Source organism: Melitaea cinxia, chromosome 9 (assembly GCF_905220565.1).
Source record: "Melitaea cinxia chromosome 9, ilMelCinx1.1, whole genome shotgun sequence".
Lineage (NCBI taxonomy): Eukaryota > Metazoa > Arthropoda > Insecta > Lepidoptera > Nymphalidae > Melitaea > Melitaea cinxia.
Window position 1 is genome coordinate 10,693,190 of NC_059402.1, and position 13,557 is coordinate 10,706,746.

The 13,557-nt window shown below is 39.5% G+C and overlaps 1 protein-coding gene across 1 annotated transcript in view; it reads left to right on the forward strand.

Annotated features, from left to right (window-relative positions):
• Positions 1-9,467, forward strand: part of LOC123656129 (NFX1-type zinc finger-containing protein 1-like) — a 45,117-nt gene extending 35,650 nt beyond the window's left edge. Inside the window, exons 22-28 of the mRNA XM_045591838.1 lie at positions 981-1,139; positions 2,206-2,443; positions 3,064-3,226; positions 5,404-5,515; positions 6,136-6,353; positions 7,483-7,766; positions 8,287-9,467. Of these exons, the coding sequence (XP_045447794.1) occupies positions 981-1,139; positions 2,206-2,443; positions 3,064-3,226; positions 5,404-5,515; positions 6,136-6,353; positions 7,483-7,766; positions 8,287-9,029 (1,917 nt within the window). The 3' untranslated portion in view covers positions 9,030-9,467. The remainder of the gene's footprint in view (positions 1-980; positions 1,140-2,205; positions 2,444-3,063; positions 3,227-5,403; positions 5,516-6,135; positions 6,354-7,482; positions 7,767-8,286) is intronic.
• Positions 9,468-13,557: the final 4,090 nt, after the last annotated feature.

Below are 13,557 nucleotides of genomic sequence, written 5' to 3' on the forward strand. Positions count from 1 at the left end.
AAAAAAAGCTGAAATGACAGTTAAATTTAATTAGCGATATACAGGGTACTTGAAGATGAAACCGTTTGTTATTTAACAAATTTGAGAATTTAAAAACCATTGCAGTAACTCCTAGAATCAAAATGATACAAATCGAATACTTAGCGAATCACGGTGTACGCAAAGCTTCGACCGTATTCAACACTACATACACAATAATTGTGTTTGCTCGCAAACGAAAAAAAACCGACTTCAATTACATCGACGAGTAATACAACGTAGATCGACGAAAAAATAGTCAAGTAACTGCGCGTTATCAAAGATTACTCAAAAAGTAGTTATCAGATCTCAATAAAATTTATATGTGACCACATGACAAACATCAGCTTTCGATTAAATTAAAAATTATTAAAATCGGTACACCCAGTAAAAAGTTATTGCGGATTTTCAAGAAGTTCCCTCGATTTCTCTGGGATCCCATCATCAGATCCTGGTTTCCTTATCATGGTACTTAACTAAGGATATCTTCTTTCCAACAAAAAAATAATTATCAAAATCGGTACACCCAGTAAAAAGTTATTGCGGATTTTCAAGAGTTTCCCTCGATTTCTCTGGGATCCCATCATCAGATCCTGGTTTTCTTATCATGGTACTAAACTAGGGATATCTCCAATCTAACAAAAAAAGAAATATCAAAATCGGTACATCCAGTAGAAAGTTATACGGTATAATACAACGTGGGTCGACGAAAAAACCGTCAAGTAAAAACGCATTATTAGATATAGCTCGAAAAGTAGTTGTTAGATCTCAAATAAATTTAAATGGGACCAATTGGCATACACCACCTTTCGATTAAAAGAAAATTTGTCGAAATCGCTCCACCCAGTCAAAAGTTCTGATGTAACATACATAAAAAAAAAAAACAGTCGAATTGAGAACCTCCCCCTTTTTTGGAAGTCGATTAAGAAACAAATACAAATTCAATATTGATGAAAAAACAGGTGGAGAAGAAGAGGTCGCAGTGCAAGCACAAGGAGCGCGTGGCGTGCTCCCGCAGCGCGGACGAGCAGCCGTGCCGGCGCCGGTGCGCGCGCGCGCTGGCCTGCGGGCACTTCTGCGGCCGCCGCTGCGACGAGCCGTGCGGGGGCTGCCGCGTCAAGGTTGCTCTGCTTTTATCTTTTTAGCGTCACGAATATGTTTACAGGTGACGGCCGTAAAGAGTGAAACACTTTACTTTCATGGGATTGTTTCACTCTTTCTATTTTCTGATTTGATTTTTTTTTTATTTTTATTATTAGATCGAAATAGAAAACGCATTAAGGTAAGTCGTATGCTTTTATTATGTAAAATACATATACACGTCTTATGTGAATAAATTTCTATAACATACATACACGGTCGTCTGTTCCTAAGGTAAGTAACTTAAATGCTTCTGTTGGTCATAGCCGACTGATATAGCTACATTTTTTTTTCGATAAATACTACATAATAATAAGTATACAAAAATAAATACCTATATCACACCAAGTCCCGAGGTGGAAATTGAATCGACTTTGCACTTTCGTTTCGCCATTTTACAAATTAGATTTTTTTAAGTGATTCTAATTTTTTTAAAGTAAAGATACCACCGATTCGGAATGTAGATTCTACAGAGAAGTATCGGCAAGACACTCCGGCACGTTACGGCAGTTACTCTTTTGAAAATAATATACTGTGACAAAATTACTAATATCTTGCACGAAATATAGCGTTACTAAGTCAACACATTTTTATCAACTATGCTATCCTGCACAATAAATAATGAGAGTGTTATTGTCAGTGATACTTACTACAGTTTATTATGGATGAATTTAGACTCAAAACTTCAGTGGAATTCCCATTTATCATCTCTAAATGGTAGACTCAGCTCCGCAACATTCGCAGATAGAAAAGTTCGACAGCTGATCGACGCTGCTTGCACGTTTAATATAATTATTTTAGCCATTTCCATAGTGTTATGTCTTGCGATCTGTTATTGCGGGGTAATGCTATATTTATTGAGACTGTATTTATTTTGCAAAAAAGGGCTATATATCTACCTCCGGGTTGTTTAACATTAACAATTGCGTCGCAATATATTTATGAATACTAGTCTACGGTCCCCCGTTGAGTGTGAGGTGTTTATTTATTATTTATTGATTCGTGTAATGACAATAACATTTACGGAAGACTTAACCAATCCAAAAGGTCGAAAAAGATATTCCGGAGTGCGGTCACAAGGTGGAAGTAGAGTGCGGGAAGGCCGTGAGCCGAAAGATGTGTACGCAAGCGTGCGCCCGCGTGCTGGCGTGCGGCCACCGCTGCCGGCAGCTCTGCCGCGACGAGTGCTCCCCCGCCGCCTGCACTGAGCTGCTGCCCGAGCTCTTCGACTCGCCCTGCGGCCACCGGGTGCAGCTGCCTTGCAACATTGTGTACGGTCGATCAGGTACAATGCCTTTTTATGTCGCCCCTGGTTAAAAAATCTTATAAAAATTAAGTTGCGAGTCCAGTCGAGGGTCAGTCACAGTACTGCTAAAACTTTCTACTCCCGAGCCTAGTAACACCTGGAAGAGATAGCATAATTCGTCACGCTGATCTACGGATTTCCACCGGATGTAAAACATGTTACTCCCGATTTCTCTCTAAATATACTTTTATTAAGTATAATCGATATAAGTCTTTTAAACTTTCACGGTCACTATGAACACATGATTCTGGCAAGTCACCTGATTCGGCGGCGAAACATTGGGAATTTATCGGTTAAAAATGACATATCCTATGGCATGTAAGGCAGCTAGAGTGCCTGTGGAGGGTCTACGGTGGTAGGGACGGCAATATGTTTATATACAATTTACAAACCGGAGAGAAATCTCTCCGGTTTGGATGTCTGTTTTTGTGGGTTTCCCATCGTGCCTCGGAGAGCACTTTAAGCTGTCGGTCCCGGTTATCATATAGACCTGATGGCGATCGATTAAGCCCCGACCCTTCCCATACATGGAGAAAGATGCCTACGGCCAGCAGTGGGCTGCTGCTGGCTGCCGTGCGTCAAGTGAGCCGTGCCCGCAGGCCCGCCGGAGGGCGCGGCGGTGGCGCGCCGGTGCCGCGCGGCGTGTTGCGCGCAGCTGGCGTGCGGCCACGCGTGCGCCGGCGACTGCGCGCGCTGCCTCCGCGGCTGCCTGCACGTGCCCTGCGCGCGCCGCTGCCAGCTGCCCAACATCTGCGGGCACGAGTGAGCCTATCCGCTTATCACTAAATTCAGTAGGGTCGTTCATTCGTTTCCTGATACTTTTCAGCAAATTGGGTTTGTTGTTAGTTTTTGGGTATAAAAATTGCGCATTTAATAAAAAAAAAATACATATCTCTCATTACAGCCCACTATGATATTTCGTGATTGTGTTCCGAACGCCCCCCTCCCTCGAGTCACGTGAAAAATTGACGGCACCTGGCCATTTTTTTCTTTTGTTTTAATATTATAAAGCTGATAAACCAGCGTACGGTATACCTGATTAAAAACGGAAACAGTAGCCTATGGATGCCTGCGACAACGGGAGCGTCACGAGCGCTTTGTTGACCCTCCCTCGGAACTCTGGCTACCTTGCTCACCACAGTCACGACACTACCTGAGAACAGTTTTATTTTGCTGTGATCTTGTGTAAAGTTGGGGTACTTCTCCAGTCGGACTGCTCCAAATTTTTAATACGATATTTTCTGCTGTGCCCTACCTCAAAAAGCTGTTAATTATAGTTATATATTTCATTTTATGCGGATAGCCAACTGTGGACACGACAATACGAAGCATTGTTTTAAATCTCTACTGATTACGTGCTGTCCTCTGCATACATTGATTATCCCTTAAGGGGGTGATCTAAGACGTGCGAGTAAGGTCGCGAACTTGTGGCTCGACGACCTTTTTAGCTAGTGTGTCACCCTAAGTACGTGTACTTTAAAACCGCCGCGTAAGTTCGTTGGCGATCCGACAAGTTTGAAATTTTGCTCGTAACCCGCCTCCGCTCGTTCGTGTGGCAGTACTGCGAGCAGCGAGCCACCAATTTTAACCGACTTCCAAAAAAGGAGGAGGTTCTCAATTCGATTCCAGAACCTTACCACTTTTGACTGTGTGGACCGAATTTCATGATTTTTATTTTAATCAAAAGGTGGTGTGTGTCGTGTGGTCTCGTTTAAATTTAATTGCGATCTAATAAGTAGTTTTTGGGTTATATCTAATAATGCGTATTTACTTGACTGTTTTTTCCTCTACCTACGATGTGTTACTTGTCGATGTAATTGAAGTCAGTTTTTTTTAAACACAATTATGTTTCGCTAGTCCGTGGACGCGCAACGCTTGTAGTGTAGGTATTTGTAATTTTTATTACTTTTGATTGAGAAATTACTCAAAATAAATTATTTCTGAACTTCCTCTTTTTTTGGTTTTTAAATTGTAATACGATGATACAATTACTAAATAATACAAAGCCTCTTCTGTCGAACATTGCAATACAGAATGCGTTGGCGCAACGGTCACAGCTATGGATTGTGACGGTTGCGCTGGCGGTTGCGGGTTCGATCCCCGCACATGACATACATTTGTATTGGCCATACAGGTGTTTGCCATGGTCTGGGTGTTTGTGCAGTCCTTGTGGGTCTCCGCACCGTGCCTCGGAGAGCACGTTAAGTCGTCGGTCCCGGTTGTTATCATGTACACTTGATAGCGATCGTTACTCATAGTAGGGAATATATCCGCCAATCCGCATCGGAGCAGCGTGGTGGATTAGGCTCTGATTCTTCTCCTACATGGGGAAAGAGGCCTATGCCCAACAGTGGGATATTACAGGCTGAAGCGAAGCTTCACGTGTGTCACTGAGGTTGAGCTGAGTAAGTTCGCGATCTTGAAAACCGCGTTCTTTAAGTTCATACGTCTATCACCCCCTTTACAATAATATAAATACATTTTAGTGTAAGTTAAGCACATATGTGTATTTTACGTAAATTTGAAAGCGTCAAAAATTAAAAGAATAAATGGATTTGATTATAGAATGCTATATGCTTAGGGTTTCTCTCAAAGTTAAGATTAGAAATGAGACTATCCGCAAGAGAACGAAAGTAACCGACATAGTCCACAGAATTAGCAAGTTAAAGTGGCAGTGGGCTGGTCATCTGTGTCCGATGGCCGTTGGAGCAGACGGGCTCTGGAGTGGAGACTGCTTCTTGGCAAACGCAGTGTGGGGAGTCCTTCGGCCCGTTGGACTGACGATCTACGTAAGATTGTGTGAGCTGGATGAGCTGATGTCTGGCGCGAACAGGGGGGGGGGTATATGTCCAGCAGTGGACTGCAATAGGGTGAACTGAACTGATCGTAGAATTAATTATAGAGCTTGCGGATATGAAAACACATTTTCTTATGTTTAGATGTAATGAGCCTTGCAATCAGCTCTGCCCGCCGTGCAACAAAAAGTGTGAGATGAAGTGTGCGCACGCTCGCTGCCCGCGGCCCTGCGGAGCGCCCTGCGTGTCCTGCCAGGTGAGCGACGTGTGGCACATCGTACACTTTAAAGCATATATTGCCGTTATAATTATAGAACTTCGCAGTTCCAATTTTATTTCTTATCTTGTTAAATTATTTTCTATAATTTAGAGTTTTTTTTACATAATTAGGTACTGACTGAATTGACTATAACTTAAATGGCCAACAACCAAAATAAAACAGGTAATTAAGCCGACCAACCAATATCATTTTACGAAAATTGAATGATTTTTTTTTGTTAGAATAGTCTAAAATACGGATCGAGCAACGATTATTATCGAAGTATTCGCGTCGTGATCATGAAAGTAACGAGATATTCACCGAATTTATTGGCCAAACATTATTAGGTGCCGGGCACGTCACCTACGGGACTGCTTAGTTTTAGACACGACCGACCAGAGCTCGGCCGGTCAGGTCGGGGGGCTTATATAATTCTTTATTGCACTTTAAAAACGAGTATAAATCATAGTTACAAAGGAAGCTGCGCAAGGGCGTAACTATCTCTAAAAGAGGTCTCCACTAGTCTATCCACGGTGGTGAGAAGCGACGCTAGCGCAGGGCACAGTAGTGCAAGGGATAATAAGGGGTAATGAGAGGCTAACGAGCGGCCGGCGCAGGAGCCGTGCGCGCGCGCGTGCCCGCACGGGCGCTGCTCGCGGCGCTGCGGCGAGCCGTGCTCGCGCGCCGCGTGCGCGCAGCGCTGCGCCCTGCTGCTGGCGTGCGGCCACCGCTGCCGCGGCCTGTGCGGCGAGCGCTGCCCCGACGTCTGCAAGGCTTGCCGCCCGGACGACTTCCCCGTCGATTTCTTGGGCGACCAGTTCGACGACGACGCCATGTGAGTATCGGACCGCATAGAACTACCGAGAATTTTGTAGGGTGGACCTTAAAAAAACAAATAAATGTAAAAACTCAATAAGTGGTAGAAATGAAAAATTCTATTTGTTTACTTTTTATTTACCTTCAAAAGGGCTTGGCTAAATCCTATCTAAAATTTCCTTAATAAAATCTAAAATAGTTGTTAGCTTCGACTCAGAGTGGTCCAATTGCACCACCTTTGCCCGCAGCGGTAAGTACGCCCATGCCGCATCGTCCTCGTCCCTGTGCCCCTTACTCACGATTCAGCCTGTAGCATCCCACTGCTGGTCGTGGGACTCTTTCTCCTTGTAGGAGGAGGAATCCATTTTTGCTTCGGAGAAATATGAGCTTATTCTCCCCCGCTACTGCACAGCGGACTTACGGAACTTCTTCGAAAATACGCAAGTTTCCTCAAAATCTTTTGTATCGGCTTGTATACGACCACCTGTTAATTTTATACGAAGAACATACGTTAAAAACCCTAATCATAAGTGGAAGAATTAGTCTAATGCAGTTTCCAACTCTTTGAATTTATTAAATATTGTTTTTAAATACATTTGTATTTTATTAAAATTATTTATTGTGCTGCACTTTTTATTATAACCCGACTACGGCAAAGCCAAAAGGAGGGTTATAATTTTAGCAGTCTATGTATGTATGTAACGTTTATCTGTTCCCTCATATTTTCCAAATTACTTGTCATATTTAGACAAAGAAGTATCATTATAAGCGTCTTAATTGTCCGCTGGTGTGGTGGTGGCTAAATGGTGTCACATTATATTCAATGTGGCGCCCTCTAATTGACATAAAGTGACTCACTATTTTTTTTGTTGTAGTTTGGTTTTAGTTTTTAACTTTGTTTTATCTTGTATATTTTTTGTGCTTGCTTGTCTTTATTTATTTATTTTTGAGATGTTAAATACCTAAAATAAATAAATAACTAAAAAAAAAAAACTAGCAAGAGTAACACCTTAAAAATTGTTATGAAATTTAGGTTTTTCTTTTCACATTTAATTAATTTTGCCTCTGAGGTTTCTTGTGCTGAGAACATAATCTCTTCTTTATTTTATTATATTAGATATAAACATTATTGTGGACATTACTTTCAGGTTTATCGTATTAGAAGATTGTGGTCATATAATGGAATTTGAAAATATGGAACATTTAATGAATTCTGAATCTGAATCTGTGTCTCTCCCTGCTTGCCCATTTTGTCGTAAGCCAATCATTAACACGCCTCGTTACAAAGATTTAGTAAACCGTAGATTTAAAACTGATATTACTCCCATCAAGGAACGTGTTTATGGGAATATACAAAAAAATCTCGAAACGAAGAAGGAATTACTTAATAAAATGACAACATTCAAAGATGTCCATGCAGAAATATATGGAGGTAATTAAAATAGAATAAACATACCTATTACATTTTATTATTTGTCATTGTTTTATTTAATAAGAACATCATCAGCGTAGTAGAAGTCACTTAAATAATCATTATTAGAAATAACTCAAAAACTACTCGACAAAACTCTCTCAAATTTAATTATAAGCATTAAATTCCTTTAATTGGTGGGCGTTCCTTCAAATGGGGGGGTCTGTATGTGTTATAAATCACATTCCATCTGAAAAAAAATCACAGCCCTTTTTAAATTTTAGTTAGTCTTAACATACAAACTATTCTGACAACGTACATCGGCAATCCAATACTATTTTTCTTAGTCTTAAAAACATCGCTAAAGTGAAATATTTAATACTAATTGACGCATACAACTAAAGAATCGTCTATGGAAACGAATTAATTTTCTCGTAGAATGTTTTTCATTGTAAATTATAGCCATGTCTATGCGCTCAGGAAAGGTATCATGCGAAACGAGTATCAAATTGTGTAACATAGTAATGCTTTTTTTTTTCAGACATACGGTATTCGGACTGGAAAAAGGCATTCGATAAACTATTTCGCTTAGTAAATACAAAAAAAAAATATTCGCTGATTCAGCTGAATATGTATTTTGTATACTTGGATATTTTGGAAATTCTGTCGGGCATTCTTAAACAGTTTAAAGCGGCTAAATTGACTGAGATGCAAAGTGATCTTGCCGATAAAAATTCTATGATATGTTGCTTTTTGCTTAATAACATTCAAAAAATAAGTCAACAACAACAAATGGATATCGGCAACGAAATAAAACGTATGAATTCAATTGTTATGCTTTCAAAACTATTAAGTCAAGAAATTTACATTATGAATAAAGATCAACCAAATATTATGCAAGCCTTGGAAACGGTAAAAAGAGAAGTAGTCGGATATGGTATATACAACAAAAATAGTGCTGTGACCGCACTTAAAAACTTTCAAGATATAATAAAAGCGTCTAACATCGTGACAAAGGAAGAACGTGATTTGATTATAAAAGCCATAGGAGCCAAACTTGGTCAGTGGTACAAATGTCCAAACGGTCATCACTATAGCATAGATCGTTGTGGAGGTGCGATGGAAATATCTAAATGCATAGAATGCAAAGAAGCAATTGGTGGACAAAATCATGCGTTGCTACCAAGTAACAAGCACGCACCTGAAATAGATAACTCCAAATATGCAGCGTGGTCGGAAGAGGCTAACAACATGGCAAACTTTGATTTGAATGATTTACTTTAATTGATGATTATGAATACTTAATTATTATTTAAAAAAAAAGTCTACCTATATGAAGACTTACAAATAATGATTATATCGTATCGGACTACCAATTATTTTATATAAATAAAACGTAGTTTTATGTTTTAGTTCACATTTCATGATTAAGGCAGTATTTTAGTTAATAAGAAAATATGTCATCAATTATTTTTGTTATATTGATCTTCATAAATAAGTTGTACTAGGAGTAATACGTAATTTACTTATAACTCTAAATGATTTACAAAAACAACATTTCTTCATACTTTGAAATACAAATAAATCATGTCTCCAGTATTGTCTTTGAAGTTAGTCGTTATATTAGCCGACGACGAACACTGTTAGCTATAAGTACGCCACCACTTTGATTTTTTACCACGGCATTATTATAATATAAAACAATGCATACTAATATTATAACTAATTCTTTTATTTGCTTTCTATCGTACCTCAAAATTCCTTAATTTTTTTTTTTAATTCATTTAAGTTATGTTTTTGACTAAACTTAAATTATACTGATCAAAAGTGGTTAAATTCTTTATTTAAAAACTAGCTGTGCCCACGACTTTGTCCGCCTGGAATATTGACTTTGGACAGCATTTTTGGATCTCTTCAGCCTGTAATATCCCACTACTGGGCATAGGCCTCTTTCCCCATGTAGGAGAAGGATCAGAGCTTAATCCACCACGCTGCTCCAATGCGGGTTGGCGGATATGTTCCCTACTATGAGTAACAATCGATATCAGGTGTACATGATAACAACCGAGACCGACGGCTTAACGTATTCCCCGAGGCACGGTGGGGAGACCCCCAGGGACTGCACAAACACCCAGACCACGGCAAACATCTGTATGGCCAATACAAACGTTTGTCATGTGCGGGGATCGAACCCGCAACCGCCAGCGCAACAGGTACAATCCATGGCTTTGACCGTTGCGCCAACGGGGCGACTATTTGACGCGGCGGCATTTTTGGATATTTTTTGGCTTATTTTGACTTCTAAACACCGTCGCTTACATGTTCAACGTGATTCTTTAAATTGGTATAACTTTTTTATTTATGAACGGATTGACATGAAACAAACGCTAAATGAAGTGTGTGAATGTGAAGCTTACCATAATATATTACCGAACCGCATCAAAATCGGACAATTCGTTTCTGAGATTAGCATGCACAAACATATTACATTTACATTTTTGTTTTAAGTATGGATAGGATACATGTTCGCAAATTACAATGGTAAGGGGTCGTCAGGTGGAGTTAGAAAAAAAAACCCATGAAGGTAGAGTTAAAAGTGAAGGGGTAAGGATTAAATAGTTGTTAACATCACGTAATTAATGAACGAAGGAATAAAAAAATTAATTCTAATCAAAATTGTCGAGTTTGGTGGATCGTTCTGCGCAGTGTTGACGTAGCCAATATCTTCAAAAAGAAAAAATATGTATAGTTATAATATTATCCATCTTCTTTAAAATATTTTTGAATTTACGAGGGCAGAGTGAAAAGTTTCCGGCCTGACCCAGAGATCGCGCTAGCAGGTCTAATTTTTGGTTTGTATTCTGTAGTATATCTCACTAGTGTGTATATAAATGCGGGTCGATGGCTCTGTTAGTATACATTAGAGAGGCGATTGAACAAGACACTTCGATTGGATTGGATTGGTAGTTGACGGACCTCGAAAATGGTAAAATCAGAGAAGCGTGCGGTCATCAAATACTTCTATTTAAAAGGCCTAACACCATTTCAAATTAAAGAAGAGCTGGATTCCACACTGAAAGGCTCTTCGCCGTCATATTCAACAGTGAAACAATAGGTTTCTGAATTTAGGAAAGGTCAAACGAGTATTTCTGACGAACCACGTTCAAGACGCCCCTTTGAGGTCACGACTCTCGATAGAGATAACTGATGCTACTAGGATATCAATTGAACGTGTACGCAATATTTTACATGAACATTTAAGCATGGGGAAGCTCTGTGCTAGGTGGCTGCCGCGTTTGCTAACGGTCGATCAAAAGTTGACCCGAAAAACTGTTACAATCAAAAATTTGGCGTTGTACAAGCACAACCCAACCAAATTTTTGCGCCAATTCATAACTTGGATTCACCACTACACTCCTGAAAATAAACAATAGTCAAAACAATGGATTGGACCTGAAAGAAGGCAAAGACAATTTTATCAGCGAATAAGGTTATGGCAACTGTTTTTTGGGATACAAAAGGAATTTCCTTCATTGATTATCTAGAGAAGGGAAAAACCACCAATGTTCAATACTATGCACAGTTATTGCAACGTTTGAAGGACGCAGTGAAAAATAAACGACCAAATTTGGCGAAAAAAAAATCTTGTTTCACCATGACAACGCACCTGCCCATTCGTCGGTCGTTGCGATGGCTAAAATCAACTAATTGAAGTTCGCATTGTTCTCCTAACCACCATATTCGTCAGATTTAGCCCCCAACGACTAGCATCTGCTTCCTAACCTTATAAAGTGGCTTGGAGGTAAAAAAAAATTGAGAGCAACGAGGAAGCCATCGATGCTGCTGATGAGTATTTTGAGGGACTTGATGAATCAGACTATAAAAGTGGTATCACTGCATTAGAGCACTGTTAAGAAAAATATTAATCATATAATCTTATTAAATATATAATATTAATCTTGATGGAGATTATGTTAAATATAAAGCAAAAAAAACCGAAAAAAGTTGTTTTTCTTTATTAGGACGGAAACTTTTCACCCTGCCCTCGTAAATAAAAACTAAAGGAAAAAACCTTGAACATTCAAAATGTTCGTCTCTTCAGAGTTTTACAATAAGTACTCTAGTAGTTTTTTAGTTTTTCTCATTTCATTCATTAATTTCGTTAAATAGTTTTGCCAATGGAACTTATACATTCTGAACTTTTTGATAACACACTAAAGTGATTAATCAGTTTCATTCTCGTTCGACTAAAGAGATCATAGCGACCGTGAAAGTTTAAAAACTCATACTGTTAAATAATAATTGTGTTTGCTGGCAAACGAAAAAAACCGACTTTAATTACATCGACAAGTGCAATAGTCAAGTAAATACGCATTAACAAACATTATTCCAAAAGTTTTAATCAGATCTCCATGAAATTTAAATGTGACCACATGATAAACATCGGCTTTCAATTAAATTAAAAATCATCAAAATCGGTACAGCCAGTAAAAAGTTATGTGGATCTTCAAGGGTTTCTCTCTTTCCCTCGATTTCTCTGGGATCCCATCATCACATCCTGGTTTCCTTATCATGGTACCACCACACCTGGGATATCCCCTTTCCTACAAAAAAGAATTATCAAATTCGGTTCATAAACGACGAAGTTATCCCCGAACATACATATATACTCGTATATATAAACGGTCGAATTGAGTAGCCTACTCCTTTTTTGAAGTCTGTTAAAAATAATAGGTATTAACCTAATTTAGTTTAAATCTCTTAAGTTAGTGTATTATGCTAAAAAACCGACCCTTTTCTGACATGGAGATATAAGGCTGCCTAGCAGGCGTATACTGGCTAACTGGAGTTGCTGGTCCTTCTACTGGGCGCGTCCCCGGGGTGGCGGATAGGGGAATGCTACTCTCACTACTTGCGAGTGGTAGGGTCAGTAGGGTAAAAGGCTATGGTCACCCCGGCCTTTGCTGACTCAGTTTGGCACTGTCCACCCCGGGCTATGCCTGGGGCGCCGGGGTGGTGCGAGGAAGTTACGCCTTCAGGGCGCAGCGCTGAGAAGGCGCGGTGTTGCAGAAATACTCTCCGGTGTTACTCTCTACTCACTAAGTCGGCGGGCGGTGTGTCGGGGATCCGTCGTCAGCCCCGAGGAGCTAGGCACGTGTAGTGTTCGAGTACTGTCAACACGATGAGCCCGCAAGGGAAAACACTGACCGGATTGCGAAAATGCTATAGCGTCCTCTCAATTCCGCCATAAGCACGAAGAAGGAACAGCCTAGTCAAGGGTTTTTGTCGGCGGGAGACCGAAATAACCCACGGCTTGCCCGAGCCGTGGTATATCTAAAAAAGACTTCAAAAGGAAACATGCTAAATCGAATCAAATCAATTACCTATGCAGAAATACAAAAGTATTAAATACCCACTGAAAAATATTTTTTAAATATTCCAATTTCTTCCATGTATATAATATAAAAATTAATGAATTCGTTTTATTCATTGATTTGGGTAACATGTATCTTTATACAGTAGAATTGACAACTACTCCTTTTTTGAAGGCGTTTTATAAACATGACGAAAATTGTGCTTGAAGAGTTAAATAAATTTGGTAAAAAAAATCATATTAATTGGTAGGGGCGGCAAAAAGCCATGCTACAAAACTAGTCAGCTTAAGTAATATGCTTCTAAATATTATACCACGAATGAAGCAGTAAATAAATAAAGCATAACCAACAGGCTATAAAAAGATAGATATTTTGAAACTCGCTTTACAAGTTTGAAACAGAAATTAGTATTTGGCACTGAACGAATTTAGTATAAA